The sequence below is a fragment of the Centropristis striata genome, chromosome 19 (genome assembly GCF_030273125.1).
Source record: "Centropristis striata isolate RG_2023a ecotype Rhode Island chromosome 19, C.striata_1.0, whole genome shotgun sequence".
NCBI classification, from domain to species: Eukaryota; Metazoa; Chordata; class Actinopteri; order Perciformes; family Serranidae; genus Centropristis; species Centropristis striata.
The window spans coordinates 17,875,289-17,896,339 of NC_081535.1; the positions used below are offsets into that span (position 1 = coordinate 17,875,289).

At 38.4% G+C, this 21,051-nt stretch overlaps 1 protein-coding gene across 4 annotated transcripts in view; it reads left to right on the top strand.

Moving 5' to 3' along the window:
• The first annotated feature begins 2,384 nt into the window (after nucleotides 1–2,384).
• Nucleotides 2,385–21,051, top strand: part of nedd4l (NEDD4 like E3 ubiquitin protein ligase) — a 59,119-nt gene continuing 40,452 nt past the window's right edge. For 2 of the 4 annotated variants that reach the window (XM_059357504.1, XM_059357505.1), the window contains exons 1-5: nucleotides 2,385–2,717; nucleotides 5,725–5,798; nucleotides 12,893–12,986; nucleotides 14,647–14,685; nucleotides 16,422–16,475. In XM_059357504.1, coding sequence (XP_059213487.1) covers nucleotides 2,673–2,717; nucleotides 5,725–5,798; nucleotides 12,893–12,986; nucleotides 14,647–14,685; nucleotides 16,422–16,475 — 306 coding nt within the window. In that variant the 5' untranslated portion in view covers nucleotides 2,385–2,672. The remainder of the gene's footprint in view (nucleotides 2,718–5,724; nucleotides 5,799–12,892; nucleotides 12,987–14,646; nucleotides 14,686–16,421; nucleotides 16,476–21,051) is intronic. The other 2 variants (XM_059357507.1, XM_059357508.1) reach the window with 1 other exon arrangement.

The window sequence follows — 21,051 nt, forward strand, 5'->3', positions numbered from 1 at the left end:
GGGAACACTTATGTAAAATACAAGTACAATAAATATGTACTTGAGTCCTATCATCTTATTGTGAAACAATTTTCCTGTCTGCAACATCTCAGTGATTTGTGTAAAATGTCTATACAATCAGTGATTGGTGAAAAGAAACTCCTGTCTAATATATCTTCTTTTAAAATTAAATTAAATTCAAATAAAACATCTACCATCATTTATTTATTTATTTATTTATTTATGGGGGGGGGGGCTTACATGTGCATTTAAAAAAATAAATAAATGGTTAACAATAAATTATTAACTATGATAAACTATTTTTTTTTTAACAAATACACAACAAAGTATTTGGATGGACTGATTGTAGCTTGGGAAATCTCCCTGCCCTCCCCCTTTCAGCTCTACTTAGGAGCAATATTGTTACATAATGTGACCATCTGCTCTCACATCGATTTAAAAAGTCACATTTTGCGCCATAGCCATGGTGAATGCCAGTGAACATTTGAACCAGGATACGATTGATGGAAGCAAAAAGCTCACAGATTTATTGCACTTCTTAAAAGATAAAATAAATAAAATTCTCTGTCACTCATAATAAATGTTTCTGTGTTGCAGCAGAGGGTGTTAGATATTTTGGTGTGACAGCTTGCATGCATGGGCTTGCTCTGTGAGGCTGGTTGCAAAAGAAGCGAACTGAGGCTCGAGCTGCAGTCAGAGGTAAAGGACTGAGGACCACTTCATCTCTTCCTCAGTAAAACAGTTTCACGGGTTGTAACTGCAGCTTTGTGACATTTGCTCTTTCAGTCACTGGACATCTGCCATCAGGCTTCAGGGCCAAACATTCAAATGATGAAGAGAGCATGACTATGTAGTGACATCTAGTGACGCTTTAGTGAAAACAATCTCTGTTCATGCAGTCTGACAGAATTGCATTAGCGTGATAGGCATCTAGGCGGCAGTATAGGACCACTGTTGCTCATGAAAGTGATTCAAGAAACAAACAGAGGTGGAAGAAGTACTCGGGTATTTTACTTAACTAAAAGAAGAAATACAAGTGTGTAAAATATACTTTACAAGCAAAAGTCCTGTGTTCAAACTCCTACTCAAGTAAAAGTACAACAATTCAGCATTGTAATATATATTTAAAGCACTAAAAGTAAAAATACTCATATGCAGAATGGCGCATTACATAATAATATTTGATGGTAATTATTAAAGTGTCCCTGTCTATAATCTTACAGCTGGAAAAGCTAATTTTAATTATGCTATGTACTTCAGATTGCTTAACCTACAATAACAAAATCATATCAACAAGTTGATTTATATTTTGAATAAATAATCTAAATATCAAAGGTAATTAAAGCTATTAGATAAATGTAGTGGAGTAAAAAGTACAAACAGCCCTCTCTGAGATACAGTGGAAGTTTGAAGTATCAAATGTAAATACCCAAAATTGTACCTTACTGCTTACTTAAGTAAATGTACTTAGTTACTCTCCACTGATGTAATCAAACATGACATTTACTTGTCTTTTGATATGGTATCAAGCTATGATTGAATGGTAAAAAAGCAACATGATATAAACTATGATAGCATTGCCAAAACAATGTAAACAAATATTTGTTTAAATGAATGAAAAATTGTGCAAGATGATATCCTCAGTCCCACTTGTGAATAGGAACTCTTCACAAATGCTCAACATTTTGAGACGAACATAACATTTTTATAGACGGTTTATATGGATTACATTATGTATGCTATGCTATTAATCTATAAACCAGACCTATTATAATATAGGCTATAATAACTATAAGCACACTTTAATATAGCCTTATTTTAGCCCATTTTTTGATATCATTATTTTCACTCCTTCACCTCTTGTTGTTGAACAAAATTGTAAATGCTAATACTAGAGATAATTTTATTTCCCACGGTGACTCTAACTGTTGCCTCCTCATCGACCTAAATTCGTGATGCGGATCAGTAGTTTCATCTAATCTGGCTCTTTCTGTCTATGTCGCCTGTGATTGGCTGTCCTCTTCACAAGCCCCGCCCCTGACACGAACGCGCTCAGAGCTGAATGGTAATGACCAGAACAAGTAGTCCATCTTGTTTAGACCAGTTGGCTGAAAAAGATGACATTATATATTATAACGTTACTTAAAAAAATCCTGACAATGTTAAACTTACTTGCTTTGCGAGACACATCCTCACACACCCTGAAAAAGAGATAAAAAACACACACACACCCAGCTCCACGCCCTCTGCATATTTTATTGGCCGTTGAGGAGCTTTGGGGAATTCTCGTCGCACCTGATTGGCTGATGCTGACAGCAATCACGTCTACTCGGCACACGATTGGCTGAGCTGTCAGGAGGAAGTCAAGTGTCAAAACGTTTCGGGGGATAAGCTCGGAGTTGACAAAAGAGATCTGTCTCAGTTGAAACATTTTGGACACTGTTTTTCTTTTTAATTTCCAGGTTGTGTTCTGGACGGACCACACTGGCGAGGATTACATTATCCAGTAGCGAACCAAACCCCACGATCCGTGCCAAGGACTCGGTCTCACCGTAGACTTGATCACCACCGCACGACACAGTGAGGAAAGTGGGACTTTATTGTTCAAGGCTAGCTAGCTAGCTCTGCCAAGCGGATTGTTTTTGTATGTTTTAGCGTGGACCGCAGGCTATATGGCTGCGAATTACGAGCCGATATATGGACTTTCAGAAGATGAGGTAAGCTTCCATTTGAACAAAGCTTTGTTATGTAGACAGCAAGTCATAAATAGGTGTCTCTCACTGGGGGTTCAGTCGTTTGTAGCTAACACCAGCGCTAGCGAGCTAACCTCACCCACGGTTACATTCCATAGTAATGTTCAGGCAGCTGTCAGTGTCCTGCCCCCCGTCTGCCTGTCCTCTACTTTACCCACCTTAATTTTACTAACAGATACACCACTTTGCCACTGAAGCGTCTAGTTCAACAGAGCAAGTCTAGCAGACACGCCATATCGTCACACTGTTAAAATAATCGCCTAAGTAATTTTTTGTGAAAATTGTTATTTGTTTTTTTTGGCTAAATCATCTCCTCATGACGCCTGCCACCTATGGTAAAATCGCCTACATCCTCAGTTGATCAGATCATGTGATTTTACCCCTTTAAGATAATGGCCTATGTCAAGTGTGTGACTTAAGCAGATTTATAATGCCTAAGTCAAAATAAAATGTGACTTAAGCAAGATATGGTAACACTTTATTTTGAAGGTGTCTACATAAGAGTGACATGTGCGTGTCATAAACATGACATGGGATGTGTCATGAACATTAATGACACTTTGAAGTAACATTAATGCTCATGATACTTGTCATGCCATGTTTCTGACAGGCTTGTGTGACTCTTATGTAGACACCTTCAAAATAAAATGTTACCATATCTTGCTTAAGTCACAAAGGCATGTTCAAAAAATTCCCTAAGTCATTTATTTCTCTTAACTTACATAATTAACTACATAGTAATAACACAGTGTGTTATTACTATGCCATCCTTTGTTACATCCTTTTTGAGTGAAATTATCAATAAATGTCATATGTTGCACTTTCGGTGAAGTTTTTTGTTTCCTGCAAACCTTGAAAAAATGAGTTAGGCGATTATTTTAACAGGGTGACGAGATCCTCTATTTGAATTAATTCATGCACGACTTGTGGCTCCAAAGTGCTATTTTGAAGCCCAGGTGCGCAGATGAGACATTTCTTGGGTGGAGAGCTGGATGGCATGTCAAGCCAACCACTCTGTCTGACTTCTAACACCGCCTTTTGTCACTAATCAAAGCTGTTTGATGGCGAGCTGACCGCTAAACGAGTTTGAAGCGGAGGCATGTACGTCTTGCTCTGTCAACTGAGGTCAATATTGATTTTTTTCAGTGGTAAACTCTGTGTCGTCTTTGACATACAGACGTACATCGATACTATAAAGTAATGCCACGGTGCAAACGTTTTTCACGGTAGCAGGGTAGTCACGAGTCAAACACATGGACACTACTGGGTGACAAATGAAATGATATGCCAGGCGAGCAGCTGTCATATCGAGTTTTAAAAAATAAATAAAATCCGGATGGATGCCTAAAAATAATATTTCATATGTTTATTCAAGGTTCTCAGAGGCAAATAGGGGCGTGACTCTGATTGTTGAGTCTGTCATCAGAAGGCCAAAGTGTTTTACCACGATGCAGGAGATCGGCATATAGCCTTATCATGCCATTTTAGTGGAAATATATGGATACACATTAAACAACAACAGCATTAGACTGGGTGGTATCTGAATAGACATTCCAAAGCCCATTTAATTTGTTACATTTTCTTTAAAAGGAATTCTTGATAAATGATAAATTGTATATCAGTTACTCAGTTACCGACTGCTTGTTACCTTGAATTCTTAAAGAAGAAATTGTTTTTTTCCGATGTTTCCAGGGTGAATGAAGGAGTCCAAAAAAAGAGAAAATTCTTGATGAATTGAAGTGAATGGGTATAGCAAGTCTATTTAAGAATTCACACAGTGATATCCAAGTCTTATTTATCTAGTCGTATGCTACTGTCGTTTTATTAAAACCTAACCATTAAAACACTACTCTAATGTTCTGATGACTAGTGCACCTGAGACACCTGGATCACGCTGCACATGTTGTGTAAGAGTTTGTAAACTGATGTTTTGATATGGATGTTAAATGCAGCCATGATTACTTCAGTTCATCAGGAATGTCCTCCGTTTTTGCATGCTTAGTTCACTATGGGGGCATGTGAGAAAAACAAAGTTATCTCTAAGTTTTCAAGGTTACACAGAGTGAGTTATTGATATACAAATGATTATGTTGGGGGTGAAGTATTCCTTTAAGATGAGAACAGGTAATGATTAACTTCATTGCACGGGGTATGAGCAATCTAACTCAGCTTGTGTTTGTGTTTGTGCTGCTTTCTTGATGAGGTAACTCTTTTTCACTTTCATAGCCCTATCTGTCAGTCATTACTTGAAAGGAACCATGCCAATAAAAAAAATTCCACACAGTGCAACACAGGGGACTTTAGAAAGGGTTGGTGAGTTTTTGGTTAACAATCACCATATTGCCGGCATTAAATCTCCACCAGTAATGGTTTTAAGACAATTGTGGGTCTACATTCCACAAGATACTGCATTTCCTGTGACTGTGAGGCAAACATTCAGAAATGTTACACCCTCTGAACAAGGCCTTGGCCTAAGGTAACAGCTGGGTTGGCCTGGACTCCCACCCCCACTCTCTCCTTTTCTTCATTCTCCAGCACTTGTCTTGAAATTGTGACAGAATTTGTTAAAGTCATTGTATAAATGTTATTACCTTTACTTAGAATCCCCACCAAGAAGCAGTATTTTAGTGATTCAAAATTGCAGTCATGTAGAGAAGAGAGTTTGTGAAGCTGTAAACCAAGCATGGTGTGAGGTGGTTTACTGAACATACATTTTTTGTGTACAGTATGCGCTGTCAACTAACATAAAATAATGTTTTTCATTATGCTTTTTAATACCAGGTTCTAAATGTTGAGTCATACAGGACTGAAAGCTTTTTCAAATAACAACTCGTTTCATTTCTAGGTCAGGGTTATTTGACTTAAAAAATGCAGCTTGAAATGTTTGAAGTGGCTCCATTGTACAAGGTTATGAGATCATTTTTCTGTGAATTTAATTTAATGTCTTGTCCATCATCTCTTTCTTCTGCAGCATGAAACGAGAGTGCTGCGGGTTAAGGTCATTGCAGGAATTGATCTGGCGAAGAAAGACATCATTGGAGCCAGGTGAGCATTACATTCACAGGAAGGTTTTCTTTTGGGCCACTTTCATGCCATAATTGTGCGATCAATGTGTACACCTGTTAAGTGCTTCAATTCAGGTGCACTGCCCCAATCTGTGACAATCTTAGGCTATTTGTTAGTTGGTTTTTGGTTCTTTTAAACTTGCATATTGCCATCTTTAAAACTGTTTTGTACCATGCATAGCATCCTAGGCTTTGATTTAGAGGAGTCCTTTTGTCTTTTCAGCCCTTTGACACTCTTGACTACACTCTTTTTTCTTATAAAGACCTTGAACTCCCAAGTGTTGATTAATGATTACCTACCTGCCTCTCCTACCCATAACCCACCTCTATTTCAGTTTTGGCAGATATGAGCATTTGACTTATAATTATAGATACCATAAACTTTCTAAGATGCAGGATGACACAGATGTTAAACTTAAACTTTTGTGGGTCTTTGAAACGTTATGTTCTTTTGCTGTCAGACAGACCGCCTCTCTCCCTGTGCGATTCTGTGATGAAGTGTAACCCAGTGTTATCACAACTTTTATGCAACGTTACATAATATCCCTCTGTAGAGTTGTATTTCAAGTCTGTGTTTAGTTATTTTTGTGCATGGCTAAGCGCTGTAACTTCTGACCCCTGAAGTTTAATTTCCTACCTCGCTGTGCTTGAGGTGCTAAAACAGTGGGATCAATTATTAGTACACAGAGTGACCATTAATAACTCCTTAATCCTTTATCATATCATTATCTATGTGCTATGTTTGTGCTCTAATCTGGACCAAATGCATCATTCTGTCCAGGGCCAAGATAATATGTTTATTTTTGATGGGTCAAATGACTGAACTGAACTGTATTTGACCAACCATTCTTTCTGCTGCATTATTATTTAAAGTTGGGGTAGGGGGAAACTGCTCTGTTTCAACAATGTTAGGCTGCATGATGCATTGCACATAGCTCGCCTTATCTGGCAACGGTGGCGACTTTTACTAGTGACTTGTGGGCACCAAATTTGAATATCCATCTTCTACATTTTTCTGAGCTTAAAGGTGCTTTTTGCAGATATAAGGCTGAAATGTCACTTAAATCCGACATTTTTACTGCTCTTGTCAGTGATTCAGGTGAGTGACATAACTATCGCTCACAAAACAAACGGCATATAGAGTCACATGTTATGTGACTCACCCGAGAGGAGAATTCACCGCATACAAAACAACAAGTCTTGCAATATTTGTTTTCACAAGGCAGCAATGTAGCTTCTACAATTCTAACGGTTATGAAACCGTGACGTCACGCAACCGTGGTCATTGCAAAACCGGGTTAATCCTGACATCCCTTCCTGTTATTGGCCAAAGTCTCCAGTCACAGGCAAAATTTTCTACGCACCCTCAGTTCTCACACACCAAACATCCTGCCTTCCTCCGCTTTAAAACAGTTCAGTGACATACTGCTAGACTTTGCTTTGTGGCATTGCTTACCACACTTGTAATGATGTTATACTCTAGACTATAAATAAGTTGTGTAGTTAATTTGCTCATATACAGTAGTGTTCAATATAATAGCAGTCCAATGTGACTAACCAGATTAATCCAGGTTTTTAGTATATATTTTTTTGCTACATATGGCAAACAAGGTACCAGTAGGTGCAGTAGATTCTCAGAAAACCAACAAGACCCAGCATTCGTGATATGCACGCTCTTAAGGCTGTGCTATTGGGCATTTAGTTGAAAGGGGTGTGTTAAAAAAAATAGAAGTGTGGCATTCAATCAGTGAGGTCATCAATTTTGTGAAAAAACAGGTGTGAATCAGGTGGCCTCTGTTTAAGGATGAAGCCAGCACTTGTTGAACATGCATTTCTCTTTGAAAGCCTGAGGAAAACGGGTCGTTCAAGACATTGTTCAGAAGAACAGCGTACTTTGATTAAAAAGTTGTTTGGAGAGGGGAAAACTTATAGAGAGGTGCAAACAATTATAGGCTGTTCAGCTAAAATGATCTCGGGAAGACGGAAGACAACCATCAAAATGGATGGAAGAATAAGCAGAATGGCAAAGGCTCAGCCAGTGATCAGCTCCAGGATGATCAAAGACAGTCTGGAGTTACCTGTAAGTGCTGTGACAGTTAGAAGACGTCTGTGTGAAGCTAATCTATTTACAAGAATCCCCCGCAAAGTCTCTCTGTTAAAAAAAAGGCATGTGCAGAAGAGGTTACAATTTGCCAAAGAACACATCAACTGGCCTAAAGAGAAATGGAGGAACATTTTGTGGACTGATGAGAGTAAAATTGTTCTTTTTGGGTCCAAGGGCCGCAGACAGTTAGTGAGACGACCCCCGAACTCTGAATTCAAGCCACAGTACACAGTGAAGACAGTGAAGCATCATGATATGGGCATGTTTCTCCTACTATGGTGCTGGGCCTATTCATCACAAACCAGGGATCATGGATCAGTTTGCATATGTCAAACTACTTGAAGAGGTCATGTTGCCTTATGCTGAAGAAGACATGTCCTTGAAATACGTGTTTCAACAAGACAATGACCCCAAACACACTAGTAAACCAGCAAAATCTTGGTTCCAAACCAACAACATTGATGTTATGGAGTGGCCAGCCCAATCCCCAGACCTTAATCCAATTGAGAACTTGTGCGGTGACATCAAAAATGCTTCTGAATGTTTCTGAAGCAAAACCAAGAAATGTAAATGAATTGTGGAATGTTGTTAAAGAGTCTTGGAGTGGAATAACAGCTGAAAGGTGCCACAAGTTGGTTGACTCCATGCCACACAGATGTGAAGCAGTTATAAAAAACTGTGGTCATACAACTAAATATTAGTTTAGTGATTCACAGGATTGCTAAATCCTAGAAACAAAAAAGTTTGTACAAAATAGTTTTGAGTTTGTAAAGTCAACGGCAGACACTGCTATATTTTTGAACACACCCCTTTCAACTAATTGCCCAATTGCACAGCCTTAAGAGCGTGCATATCACGAATGCTGGGTCTTGTTGGTTTTCTGAGAATATTCTGAGAATTATATTTTACACAATGCCTTGAAAAGCAAATTCTTAGACAGCTAAATGGAAATTCCTGTTCAAGAGTCAGCTGTTTGGCCTACAAAGGTCCACTTACATACCTGAATAGGTCATGTAGCTCATAACTCATGTAGCGGTATGGCAGCAATGTCACTCCAGGTTATCTCTCTGAAGATCACATATTACCATTCTTTAACTGCATTAGTAACTTCTGCAAGCACAAAAAGGTCCAAGACTAGTGTTGATGAGACATCGATGAGCATTTGGAGTGCTTTCTCTCAGAAACAGTTAGGAAAAATGCATTTTTAATGCACTTGGTATTTGAGGGACATCTCCATATGACTAGTATAGACTCATCTAAATGGGAACACTGTTTCTACTGTTGTTTACAGTAATGCATTGTATTTGAGCTATGAGAGAGCGGACGTTGTCAGAGAAAGAGCCTGGCATGTTTAGCACTGTGTGAGTGCTACTCACATGCCAGGGTGCATGTGAGTAGCATCCTGATGGCCTGCTGGCAGGACAGCTCAGCCTGGCTCAGGAGAAATCTGAACTGTAATGAAGAAACACTGAATGAGGTCTGGGTGTGTGGCTAGCTACCACAGGAGACAGTGCTGACTTGGCAGTCTGTCACCTCATAAGATGCTCAAACAGTGCTGGCCTGTTCCTTTCTTCTTTTTGCTCCAAACCCGTTCCTGTTGCCGCTGCAGCCCGTAATGCAGCCACTTTGATCTATTGTGTTCTGCTCTGTTATTTCAGTCTAAGTGAAACAGCCCGAGGTTTTGTTTTTGTTGTTCTAGCGAGGTGTCGATAGAAACTCGAGGAACTCGCATGCAACCCAACAACAAGTGGACCAAGCTACCATTTGAATCCAGTGACCCGTGCTAGCTTTCATCTCTAAGAGTTGACCTGAAGTAGCCTGTCTCCCTCAGCAGGATTTTTGTTGATAGAGGGAAGGAGACAAGAAGGAGTCTCAGTGCAGTCGAGATACAGTAGGCCCATTGTTTTAGTTTAGTCACAGCACATCACAGTACCACACAAACACACAATTAGAGGCTGTGAGGTTCCTGGAGACGCTAATTAACAATCAAGGAGCAGCAGTTTTGCTTTGGGTACATTTTTAGCTCATTTTTAATATTTCCCGTCCCTCCTGCCCCTTCTGATTTGCTCCCTCTCAGCAACTTCCTTAGAATCAATGTACGGCTGCGCTCCAACAGGCAGACCAAATCTAATTTTGGATCTATCCAAACTGGAATTTGATTTCTGCTTATATCGAGTTTGGACCGCAAAAAATATCCCCCTGGAAACAGAATATGCCAAATCAGATTTAAAGCACATTCAAAGATGGTTTGAAATGTGATTCAAATCAAATTTCCACCGTGTGTGTTAAGTCTAGCTACTGCAATCAAAATGTAATTTATTACACAGGAAATGCAACACATAACACTCCAGCTTCCCACCCAGAGCGTGGGGAAAAGAATGATTTAACTTCCTTGGTGTCATCTGGGAAGATTGAAAGCTAGATATTGTTTTGGTGTGAAGAGCTAGATGAGGTTTCTGAATGCTTCATGTAGCCTGCACCTTGCTGTTTTACGTCTTCACTGGATAAACACACCATCTGTTACCTTATGTGTGTGTGTATAAGTTGGTGGAGGTTTTTTCAGGACACGCAGTTGTTGAGCAGAAAAGGACAGAGAAATGGAAACTTTATTGGAATGTTTTGCCCCCTCTGAAGTAGATCAATTAGTCAATTAATTGATTAATTGAGAAAATAGATTGGTATCTATTTTTAGATCCCTGATTAATCATTTAAGTAAGGTTTGAACTCTTGGTTGCATAAAATAAGACATTTGATAATATTATGTTGGATTCCAGAGTGTTGTGATGAGCATTTTTCATGTTTTCTGGTGTTTTAAAGACAAATTTATATACTTACACTGAAGTAATCAGGAGCACTGAATGTATTTAAATACATTTTGTGGGTTTTTTTGGCAGAAATTTAAACAAGACAGAATAAAGTGATTTTGATGAAACATCACTTTGTTAAGCTTAGATTTGTTTATTTTTTCCTGATAGTAGCATTTGCCACACATGATTCCTTAAAGGGCCGTTGTTCATTCATTCATTCATTCATTATCCTAAACCGCTTATCCAAACTCGTGTCAGCGGGTCTGGAGTCAATCCCATCGGACTAACGGGCCGTTGTGAATCTGAAAAATAAATAAATAAACGGTGTAATTTTATTAAATTATTTTACAGAAAACCTGCCTTTAAGGTGCAAACCTACTGTTAAGTATTGGATCTGGATGTTTTGTTTAGACCGAGCAGGTGTGATCCAAGTTAAAGAGCTTACCTTGGGGTTTCCCATCCACTTGGTTCTGCTGAAGTACTTAAAAAAAATCTGCCTTGCCCTTTCCTTATCCATTCAGAGATGTCACTGTAGTAAATATTTACATTCTCTTTTGCCAATTATGAAACAAGACGGTACAGAATGTAAAGCCCTTCAGCTGCCATGTTTGTTTGTGTTGACAGTGCCATCTCTCCTCATTCTTCTGGTTTTACGTAATATGCAAGAAATGGCATTATTTTGGACAGGCATAATACAGAAAATGGTAATATAAATGTAAACAGATAAATATAAATAGTGAGTGTGTTATCCAGGTTCAGTTTGAGTAGTAGTAGTTAAGTAAATTATTTAAGAATATAATTAAAAAATGTCCACTGTCCCTACACACAAAGACTTATGAGAAGTTTTCTTTTCAGGAAGGTTTTAGAAAGGTTATAACCCGACACTGTACCTTGTGCTGCCTGTTGGGACTGAGATCAGTAGAGTAATTGGTCTGCCTGATGAATAGTGCAGCTCTGCCTCTCTATCCAGAACTCACTGGAGATTTTCTCCCCTGTCAGCACCTTCAAATAAACCAATTGGCTATTTTTAAATGTCACTGTCACATACCCTGCTTACTATTTGCGCTGCTCACCTCAAAATGTTTTGCAGTTTCTATTTTTAGCACTCTGCTTTGTCAATAAGACATTATAGCCTTATCTCACAATACCCAAATGCAAGCAGTTTTTATCTGCTGTGTTGGTGGTGGCCAACTCAGGTTTCAGCTCTGGAAACAAGCAGTGTGTCAGAGTCTAAGTGGCCTAACAATATGGGCTCTGACACCTGTGTCCACAGTTTATATGATGTTAGACTGGAAGTGGGACTAACTGAAGCTAGGCACTCTACTCTGTACTGATACTGTACAGTATTATAAACACACAAGTAACTTAAAGTTTCCACTATATGCTTGGTCAGATTTTCACTTTTTAGTCTGATACTGACTTTAAAAAGGGACTTCATTCCTAAATCAAAAATACATTTTTTTCTCTCTTAGCTGTCGCTCTATTTATCAATCAGATTGTTTTGATGCGAGCTTCCTGCAGAGTGTTGGATATATCAGCCATTGAGCGGTCCACCTTTTCACATATATAATGGAACTAGATGGCACTCTGCTTGTTTTGCTCAAAGCTCCAAAAATACATTTGAAACACTCCACAGCAGTGTCCTTTTCCAGAAATAATGACCCGGTTACTCAAGATAAGCCACAGACCTTGTTGTCATGTAGGAACCACTTTCTTTCTAGTAAAGTTCCTGAATGAAACCGCTGACAACAAGGACTGTAGATTATTTTGAGTAACTGGGTCATTATTTCTGGAAAGACATTGCTGTTGAGTTTTTCAAATGTAATTTTTTGACTCTTTGAGCCAGTGCCAACTCTTTACATTATATTTAAGAAAAGGCAGTCCTCCACAGTCGATATCTACTTGTTTCATAGTACTTGGCTTTTTCTTGTGTGAAAACAGATTTTAGAAAGACACTGGAAAAATATTGTTTTGGTATTGGCACTGAAATAAATATTTCTCGTCATGTGTTAATTTTCAAAATATGTTTTGGTAAAATGACATACAACTTGAGTGGATTTGTACCTGTGAATGTGATTGAGGTGTTACTAATTGAGAAGTGTGAAAGGCTCAAGATTATTTTATTGACACTAATTATTTCAAATTTCTGTTTTGTTTCTGCAGCGATCCATACGTCAAACTTTCCCTCTATGTTGCGGATGAAAACAAAGAGCTTGCCTTAGTCCAAACAAAAACCATTAAAAAGGTGAGTCCTAAGGTGAGAAGTGACTTTGATGCATTCATCTGCTGCCCACTGCTGCTGCTTCCTGTGTCCTGCACAAACCTTTGACTCGTAGTTCCAGACCTACTGAACCTAATGATCTCTGATGTGTTTGCATGGTATCAGATTGGCCACTCCTGCCACACTAATCTCCTCCCACACCTGCACCACACATTCACCGTACAGCCTCTTCAATTAGGATTTGTTCACTCCTCTTTTAAGTCACAGATTTGAGATCACCAGCTCCTTATCCCACCCAACCTCCAACACTACCACCACCTTTGCTTCAAATCAAGGCAATCATTTCATGTTTACAGATGGAAACCACAGGAAGGCACCAGAAGGCAGTGCTTCCTTTTTTGCTCAGTAGAGTGTAGGGGGAGACATTGGGCAAGCCCTTTTCCCCTGGTATCCTATTTTGGGGAGGAAATCTATTCACAGCAGGGGGAGCTATTACTTGCTATTAGTGTAAACTCCATTCAGAGGATATTTTAATGTCAACGTGGGCTGTGATTTTAAAACAAATGTCCATGTTCATTGCTCACGTTGTGGAATGCTCCAAGCTGTATGGTTTAAAATCTATACAGGTCCGCATTCCATGTTACTCATATGTAATGCATGTTATTCTGCATCACATGTTATATAATATGCAGGGGCGAAACCTAGAAGAAAGCTGTTTGCTTCAAACACTGTGAAGTAGCCTGACTCAGCTTCTTATATCTTTATATATTTCCTCCTTTCTTAAGGTTAGCTTCATGTAGCTGCCAGCCAACCCTCTGCTGGAGTCGGGCAGCTCAGGCCTTCATGCAGGCAGACATATGCTGCCAGTGGCCATGGTTGCCTTACTGGATATAAATAGCTGACAATGCACTGCTATGTGGAGCAGAAAATGAAGCATCACTGCTCGGCTCTTCCATGGGCTTTATGTGTCTTTAAGTGGGACACCTTTGATGGCGTCTTTGTCGTTGAAGCGAAGAGTATGGCTTGTGGCAAGATGAAAAATGATGACAAATGAAGAGCCAGTCTGAGACTTGACATAAGTAACTAGAAGCTACCATGAGCCCATGATGTTTTTCTGTGAATTATTAATCATTTAATCAATAATAATTAGACATTTTAGAGGTAAATTGGCTTTTTTTTTCCAAAGTTCAGTGGGTTCATTTGTAATTCTGCTATCACAGTGGTTGTTTTAACAGACATGTTATTTTATGACTGCTGTAAAATGCCGTAAATGTTTATTAATCAGAGCGACTTGTGAAATTAAGGCTCCATTGACATTCTAGTGTTTAAGTCATTTCAATCACCGGAGGAATTTTAATGAGATGTGTCACATAGTTCTCAGTCTAATAAAAATATCAAATGTGTGAGGTAGAAGGAGAGCGTCTGTGTGGCCACATACCGAGCTGATCCATCCAGAAAGTGGATGAAAATCCTCATGGCTGTTAATCTAGGGACTAATGCCAATCACTGGGACATGTTGTTAGCTACAAACTTCCTCTAACAACATAAGAGGATCATTGACGCACAAGATTGAGCCTAATTTCTCACTTGGGCCATCTTCTCTCACTCTAAGTTGGATAAGTTTCATACATCTGTTCTGTTCTCTGTGTAAAGTAATAATGTTCACTGGTAACCGTGTCTGCTCTTTCTGTTTCAGACCCTCAATCCCAAATGGAACGAGGAATTCTACTTCAGAGTGAGTTTGGATTCTGAACTCATTGGAGGGCTGTACTGAATAGTTCAAAGTTTGTTTCATAACAGTGACATTCAAAGTCTAAATCAACATTTGAATGCTGCACAGCTTTTTTCTTTTGCGTGTGTATTCATTGTCTTTTTTGCATTTCTGCACAGTTGCAGATACAAATTAGGCTACACTTATATTTAATATTATACTATTTGTCCAGGCTGTTTTGGTCTAATAAATAAACTAAATAAATATGCCAATGAAGGAAATATCCTTATACCTTGTGAAACAGAAAAATACAACCACAGACCTCCTTTAGTCAAGTTTTCCCTTTCACTTAATCGATATGAGCATTATTCATCGTAAAACACCCATTCAAACTCGACAAAAACAAAAAAGGACTCGCCAAAACCGTCTTGGTTAGACTTTCCACAGTTACCACAATCACCAAGTCAAAATAAACCCTTAATACACTGTGGAAATATGTGAAAACATGTCAAAATTTATTGATAAAAAGATAAATGTCATCATTTCCAAATTCACAACATGTTTTTATCTAACAAAATATTCTGCTTCAATCCATATTTGTGGCCATTTAACTATTCAAAAACAACATTGTCACTGTGTTTCATGGTTTTTTGTTCTCCTGCTTGCCACATACAGTCATGGAAAAAATTTTTAGGCAACCCTTTTTCTTCAATTTCTTGTTCATTTTAATGCCTGGTACAGCTAAATGTACATTTGTTTGGACAAATATAATGATGACAACAAAGAAAAGAGCTGATATTTAGCCATTTTGCATGGTTTTCTTGTTAGTAACCAACATATTTATCAAGAAAACCATGGAAAATGTCTAGATATCATCTTTTAAATGAAACTCTTATGAGCTATTTTTGTTGTTGTCATTATATTTGTCCAAACAAATGTACCTTTAGTTGTACCAGGCATTAAAATGAGATGAGATGAGATTCAACTTTATTGTCATTGAACAGAGTAACAAGTACTAGAACAACGAAATGAGCCATAAATGAACAATAAACTGAAGAAAACAAGGGTGGTCTAATCATTTTTTCCATGACTGTACAAAGGTAGGAGCGTATTAACGGGCTGCTCGAGCAACACTGTAATTGACAAGTTCTATCCATTCAAATAAAAAATAAATGTATTTATTAAAAAAGACTATTTTAATCCAATGAATCACTTCATTTAAATTGAGGATTTTAATATTTTTTTTAGTGTGATGACATCATAAAATATCACGGCAGACATTCAAGGCTTCATTTGAAACCCTCGGTAGGAGCTTAAAAAAAAAGCCGTTGGGTACAGCCCTAACGCTTGGTGTGTTTTATTATGTGTCAGATTCCCAGTACACTCCCACTACGATGGTCTGTTATTGCACTTGTTTATTCTAGAGTGGTAGTGTTAGAGTTGTTAATCTTTGTTTGCAGTTTAACGGAGAGCCGAGTCCCACCTCCTCCACCACTGTAATCAAACAGACCATATTAGACTTTAGAAGCTTTGCTCCATACGTATGGGTACTCCCCACTGGTTATTTATAAAATAATTATAGTTGACACTTGATTGACTGCCTCGTAGCCACAGTAGTTGTGAATTATTATGACACAAAAACTAGCAGACTGATGCCTAAAAAATGTTTGTATGAATGTACATCTACGTTGTATTTGTATGCCACATAACCACTGGGTGACTACTGTGTAATCTCTGCTGTTTTCTTGTTGCCAACATAGGTGTGTCCGCAGAATCACAGGCTACTCTTCGAGGTGTTTGATGAAAACCGATTGGTAAGATCTCACCCTTCATAACTCCTTACCCTTCAATCTCTCTGTTACATATTATTTTAAATTACAGCCTGTTATGTTTTGATTTATTTAGTGCTGCCTACCGCAAAACCTCACTTCACTTCAAATTTACTTTGTGCAGTTTGTTTCCTCTTAAAAATATTTAGCCATTGTTATGTTGTGATAAAAAACTTGTTTCATTTCCTTTTGGTGATAATGAGCTTTCCAGTAGTACTTTCTTTTATGGTTTAGTCTCAATTATACCAATAAAACTTTCCTGTGCCACCAAATAAATTGTGATGATTGTAAAAAAAAATATATTGCTGCTCACCTGATTTGCTTTTAATGCCATTTTGGAAGAAAATAGTTTTATTTCACCACAGGAATCACTAACAACCTGGATAGAATTTTAATACCTTCATCTGCATCCCTTTGTCTTTATAGTTTTCTTCTTGTGAACTTTCTCAAACTTTGCCAGATTAGTTGTCACAGGATTTCAGCTGTTGGCTGAAGTGAGATCAGTCATGTAGTCATGAATGATTTGTTGCTTCTTGTTTTCTGTTTTTTTTTAATTGTATTTATGTCTTGTATTGTTTTTTTCTGTAATTTCTTGTTGAGTTTTGTGCTTTTACTGTACAAACATGTTGTTGAACTGCCTCTTGTGTATCTGTTGTTGAGTTTTATGTATTTTAAAGGCCCATCTATGGAGGGGCATTACAAATTAGGTTGCTGTGGCTTGTGGCATTTGTTTGGGTATACTTGTCCCTATACAAATAAGCATTAAAGTAACATAAAATTAGAGCCCAACCGATATTGAACTATCAAAGGCATATCCTAATCTATTTATATGTGATATGTGCCATTATGAAAACTTTTTTAACACACACAAACATTTTTTTATACACATATAAAAATGTTGCTGGATGTGATTCAGAAATGTGTTAGTTATTAATTTTTTTTATTCTTTCTTTTTAAAAGTCAGCAATTGAAAAGTACTGATTATTACTGATGTTTTCTCAGTTATCATTTATAGAGTTGGCTGACAGTGTAACTCATTGTTTGTAGAATGTATAATAATGAATAACAATGTTGAATAATAATTGATAATGGTTTATGTTTGAGAAAGTAGCCCTCTGGGTACATTTACATAGTGGTGCTAAAATCTGTGCATAATACTCATAAAGGTCTGTTTTCATTCATGCTCAAAAAATTTCTAGATCAGCCGCCATATTGGTTATCATTGAATTTGCCCTCCTGAAATCAGTATCGACATCTGTCTTAATAATCCCATATTTGTTCTGGCTCTGCACAAAATAAAGGCTCGGTAAAGAAGAACTCAAGCAAAACAAAAGCATTGCAGTAAACATGGAGGGAACAGGAACAGATGCAGTGTTCGGCCTGTTAATCTGCTTTCACTGCTCTATTTTAAAGCTGTAGTCTACCAACAACTCCTACATTCCTCTTAAGTCAAATTTCTCAGATTTCCGCCACAGACGGGGAACACTAGTTTCATTGACTTGTGAAATTAAGCCTGTTGTAGGCCCTCAGTTGCCATGACAACTAGATTAAATGTCTGAACAATATCAAGAGTCCTAGCAATTAAAAAAACAACACAAAGTAGGTCCTGTTAATCAATTCACCAATTAATGCTTTTGTGTAAGCTTCACCTTGGCGAGCCATCTTCAGAGGAGACAGAGGCGGGTGAAGTGGTTGTTGACATAATGAAGACATTGTTCTCGAGAAAAGGAGAAAGGCTTCTCTCAAAGGGGTTTAGACCCGCAGTGACATCGGCTTCTTATGAATTCTCAGTAAATCTTGGGCCTGTTTCTCGAGCTTGATGTTTGATAAAACAAACAGCGGATGCAGCCCAACATCGTATTGATGTTTTTGGCTGGATGAAGCACATTCTGTCTGGGCCTCACAGGTTCAGGAGGACTACTGCTTTTGTGCATGGAGTACCGACGTGGGAGGTCGAAAGATTTGAGCTTGTGATTTGAGCTGTTTGCTACACCACATTCTGCAGTTTTCCTGATAACTTAATGAAGGGAAGGGTTCATTTTATGATTGCATCTCATTCAGTCACTTTAATGTGCATGTAACTGATAAAATCAGTGCATACATTAGTGTGTTTTGTGTGCACGTTTGACAGAGGAGAATTTCTGGCACTCTGCCTGCTATGAAAAGGGCAGCACTAATTTTCCCAGTACAGTGGGAGCTCTCTGCTGCTGTATGGAAGAGGATGACACAAGAACAGCCTCAAGCCCGGTCCTCTCCTTATATGTCTGGGGAGGTGCTTTTCTGTCTGTCTCTAGGTGCGTGCCAAGGAGAGCTCCTCCAGCACTGGCCAGTATTTCTTTGAAGGGGCTGCTTGTTCTCCTGCATCGTTTAATTTATGGTTTATTTGTGCGAAGAGACAAAATATTTGACTCAGCTTTGTGCTATAGCATGTATGATAGATTGTGTTTCACTTAAGTCTACTTGAAGAGATACTAATGCTTTAGAAATGTCAACTAATGTAAGTGTCTTCAAAATATATATGAGCGCTACTGTGTGAGACTGGCAGCCAACACAGAATGTAAAGATAGGCCTACAATACAGTATGGTGCTTTGTTTGCAGCAGGCATGTTATGTCATTTGGCAAGATGGGCTAGCTGCCATTGGACCACACACTGGCATTTTGTTTCTTTTATACAGAACATTCTCCATAACATTTCACACACACACACATTTATTGACTGTGCCTAACACTGTAGGCTGTGTGTGTAAGTGTAACCGGCTGCCAAGCCACGATTTCTTCTTGCTCAACATTCTTTTTCTTTTGGCTGTTTTCCTGCCTCAAGTCAATATCGCTTGTCTCCTTGATGCCCTCTTGTCCACAATGGAGAGCTTTCTTTTTTTTGTTTTGGTCCTCTCCTTTTTTCCTCCCCTTTCCCATTGTGGAGCACCATCAGTGGCTTGGCTGTCAGCTTGTTGCAGCTTGCTTTCTGAGACCGATAAGCTGACGCACTGAGGACTGAAGCATAGGTTGAACTAGTCATAGAAGTGGGAGCAGCTTTTTGGGTGATACATCGGCTGAAAAGTGAAAATATCATAGGGGCTTTGTCAGTTCTGTGAAGGCAGACTGCTCGCCCAAGTGGCCTCACAACCCCTTTTTTTATCCATCGTTGAATCACTACAGGATAAGGAATGCATTCATGGATATATTGTGAAATCCTAATCAATGAATTTTATCATGTATTGTAGCCAAATAGTACATTTAAAGTGCTTAAGCATCATAATTTCTGTGCCTGATATCAGCATTGCAGACTAAAATCACAGCTGAGTCGTATCTCAGCAGGTTTTTGGATGCAAACAGAATGGCCTATAAAACCAGCAGACAGTTAAGTGTTTGGCTGTGTATTGCAGCGTAGTCTATTCTGTTTGAAGAAGACTGGGATATCTTTCTCCAGAGAGGACTCTGCTGTTTTCTTTATCAAAGCTGCAATCTGTCAGATACTCTGCTCTTCATTCTGCAGCTGCCTCTTTTTTCTGGTCCATTTTTAACAACATCTTCCTTATGCTTCTTTTTTTGTATGACCAAGCTACAAGAATTAACAGGGCTCAATTTGTTCTTAACATTTGTTGATGAAATTCTGATTTTTTTAATGGGAACATTTAGCCATAAAATCATTGTACCTTTTATGAAGAGGATGATGGTGTTTTGAAGCTGTCTCTGAAAGAAATTAAGCTACACTGATTTAGGGAAAGGAATGAAGGGAATCTGGGGATGTCCCTAACCCATCTCAAAGATGCAATATTGGGGCTGCTCAAGGCATTTTTTAACTGATCAGTATTGCGTTATATTTAGCCTGATCCAGTCCTGTGTTTTGGTATTAATACTCGCAAAGCTTTCCTACACAGCAATACAGCGAGTTCAGCCAACAGCAAAATGCAGTAGGAGGCTGTTTATTTATATTATTTACCAGATTCACGTGCACTCGCTTCATTTCAGCTCAGTGTGAGAGTCTCTTGTGTTCGGCTGTCATCCTGCATGCTTTTTCACCGCGTTTCATCTATTTGGAGGAGACACAGATAGCAATACAAACTGCCACTTCAAGTGCAACAAAAGCCCTGAGAAATAATAAAAATAAATACAATTATTTTTTTAATTTTATCTGTTCAAAAAATGACAAAAAGACTCAATGGAATGCAGTTCATTTAGGTAACTCAGTCAAATGCTCCTCCGAAGCAACAAACACTGAAGTAGAAAGAAATTCCCTCGAGATAGTGACAATGCCAATGCCAGAGAAACATTTAGGACATTAAAATTAACATTGACGAAAAGCTTGCACACATTTTTTTTGTTTTTGCAGTGCAGAGCTTTTCCATTGTCAAGCATAAGCAATAGATTGATTTTACCAGCTGCATCATCAGGGAAAATAGAAGTACCGGATTGGGAAACGGTTTCAGCAGATACTCAATATAAATTTCTCTGCTCGGGATTCGGAGGGTAAAAAAAAACCTTGACCTGGAAATTCCTAGTAATTTCAAAATGAAGAGGTAACTTATTGAGGTTGCAAAGTGGACAGAGAAGTGAGGA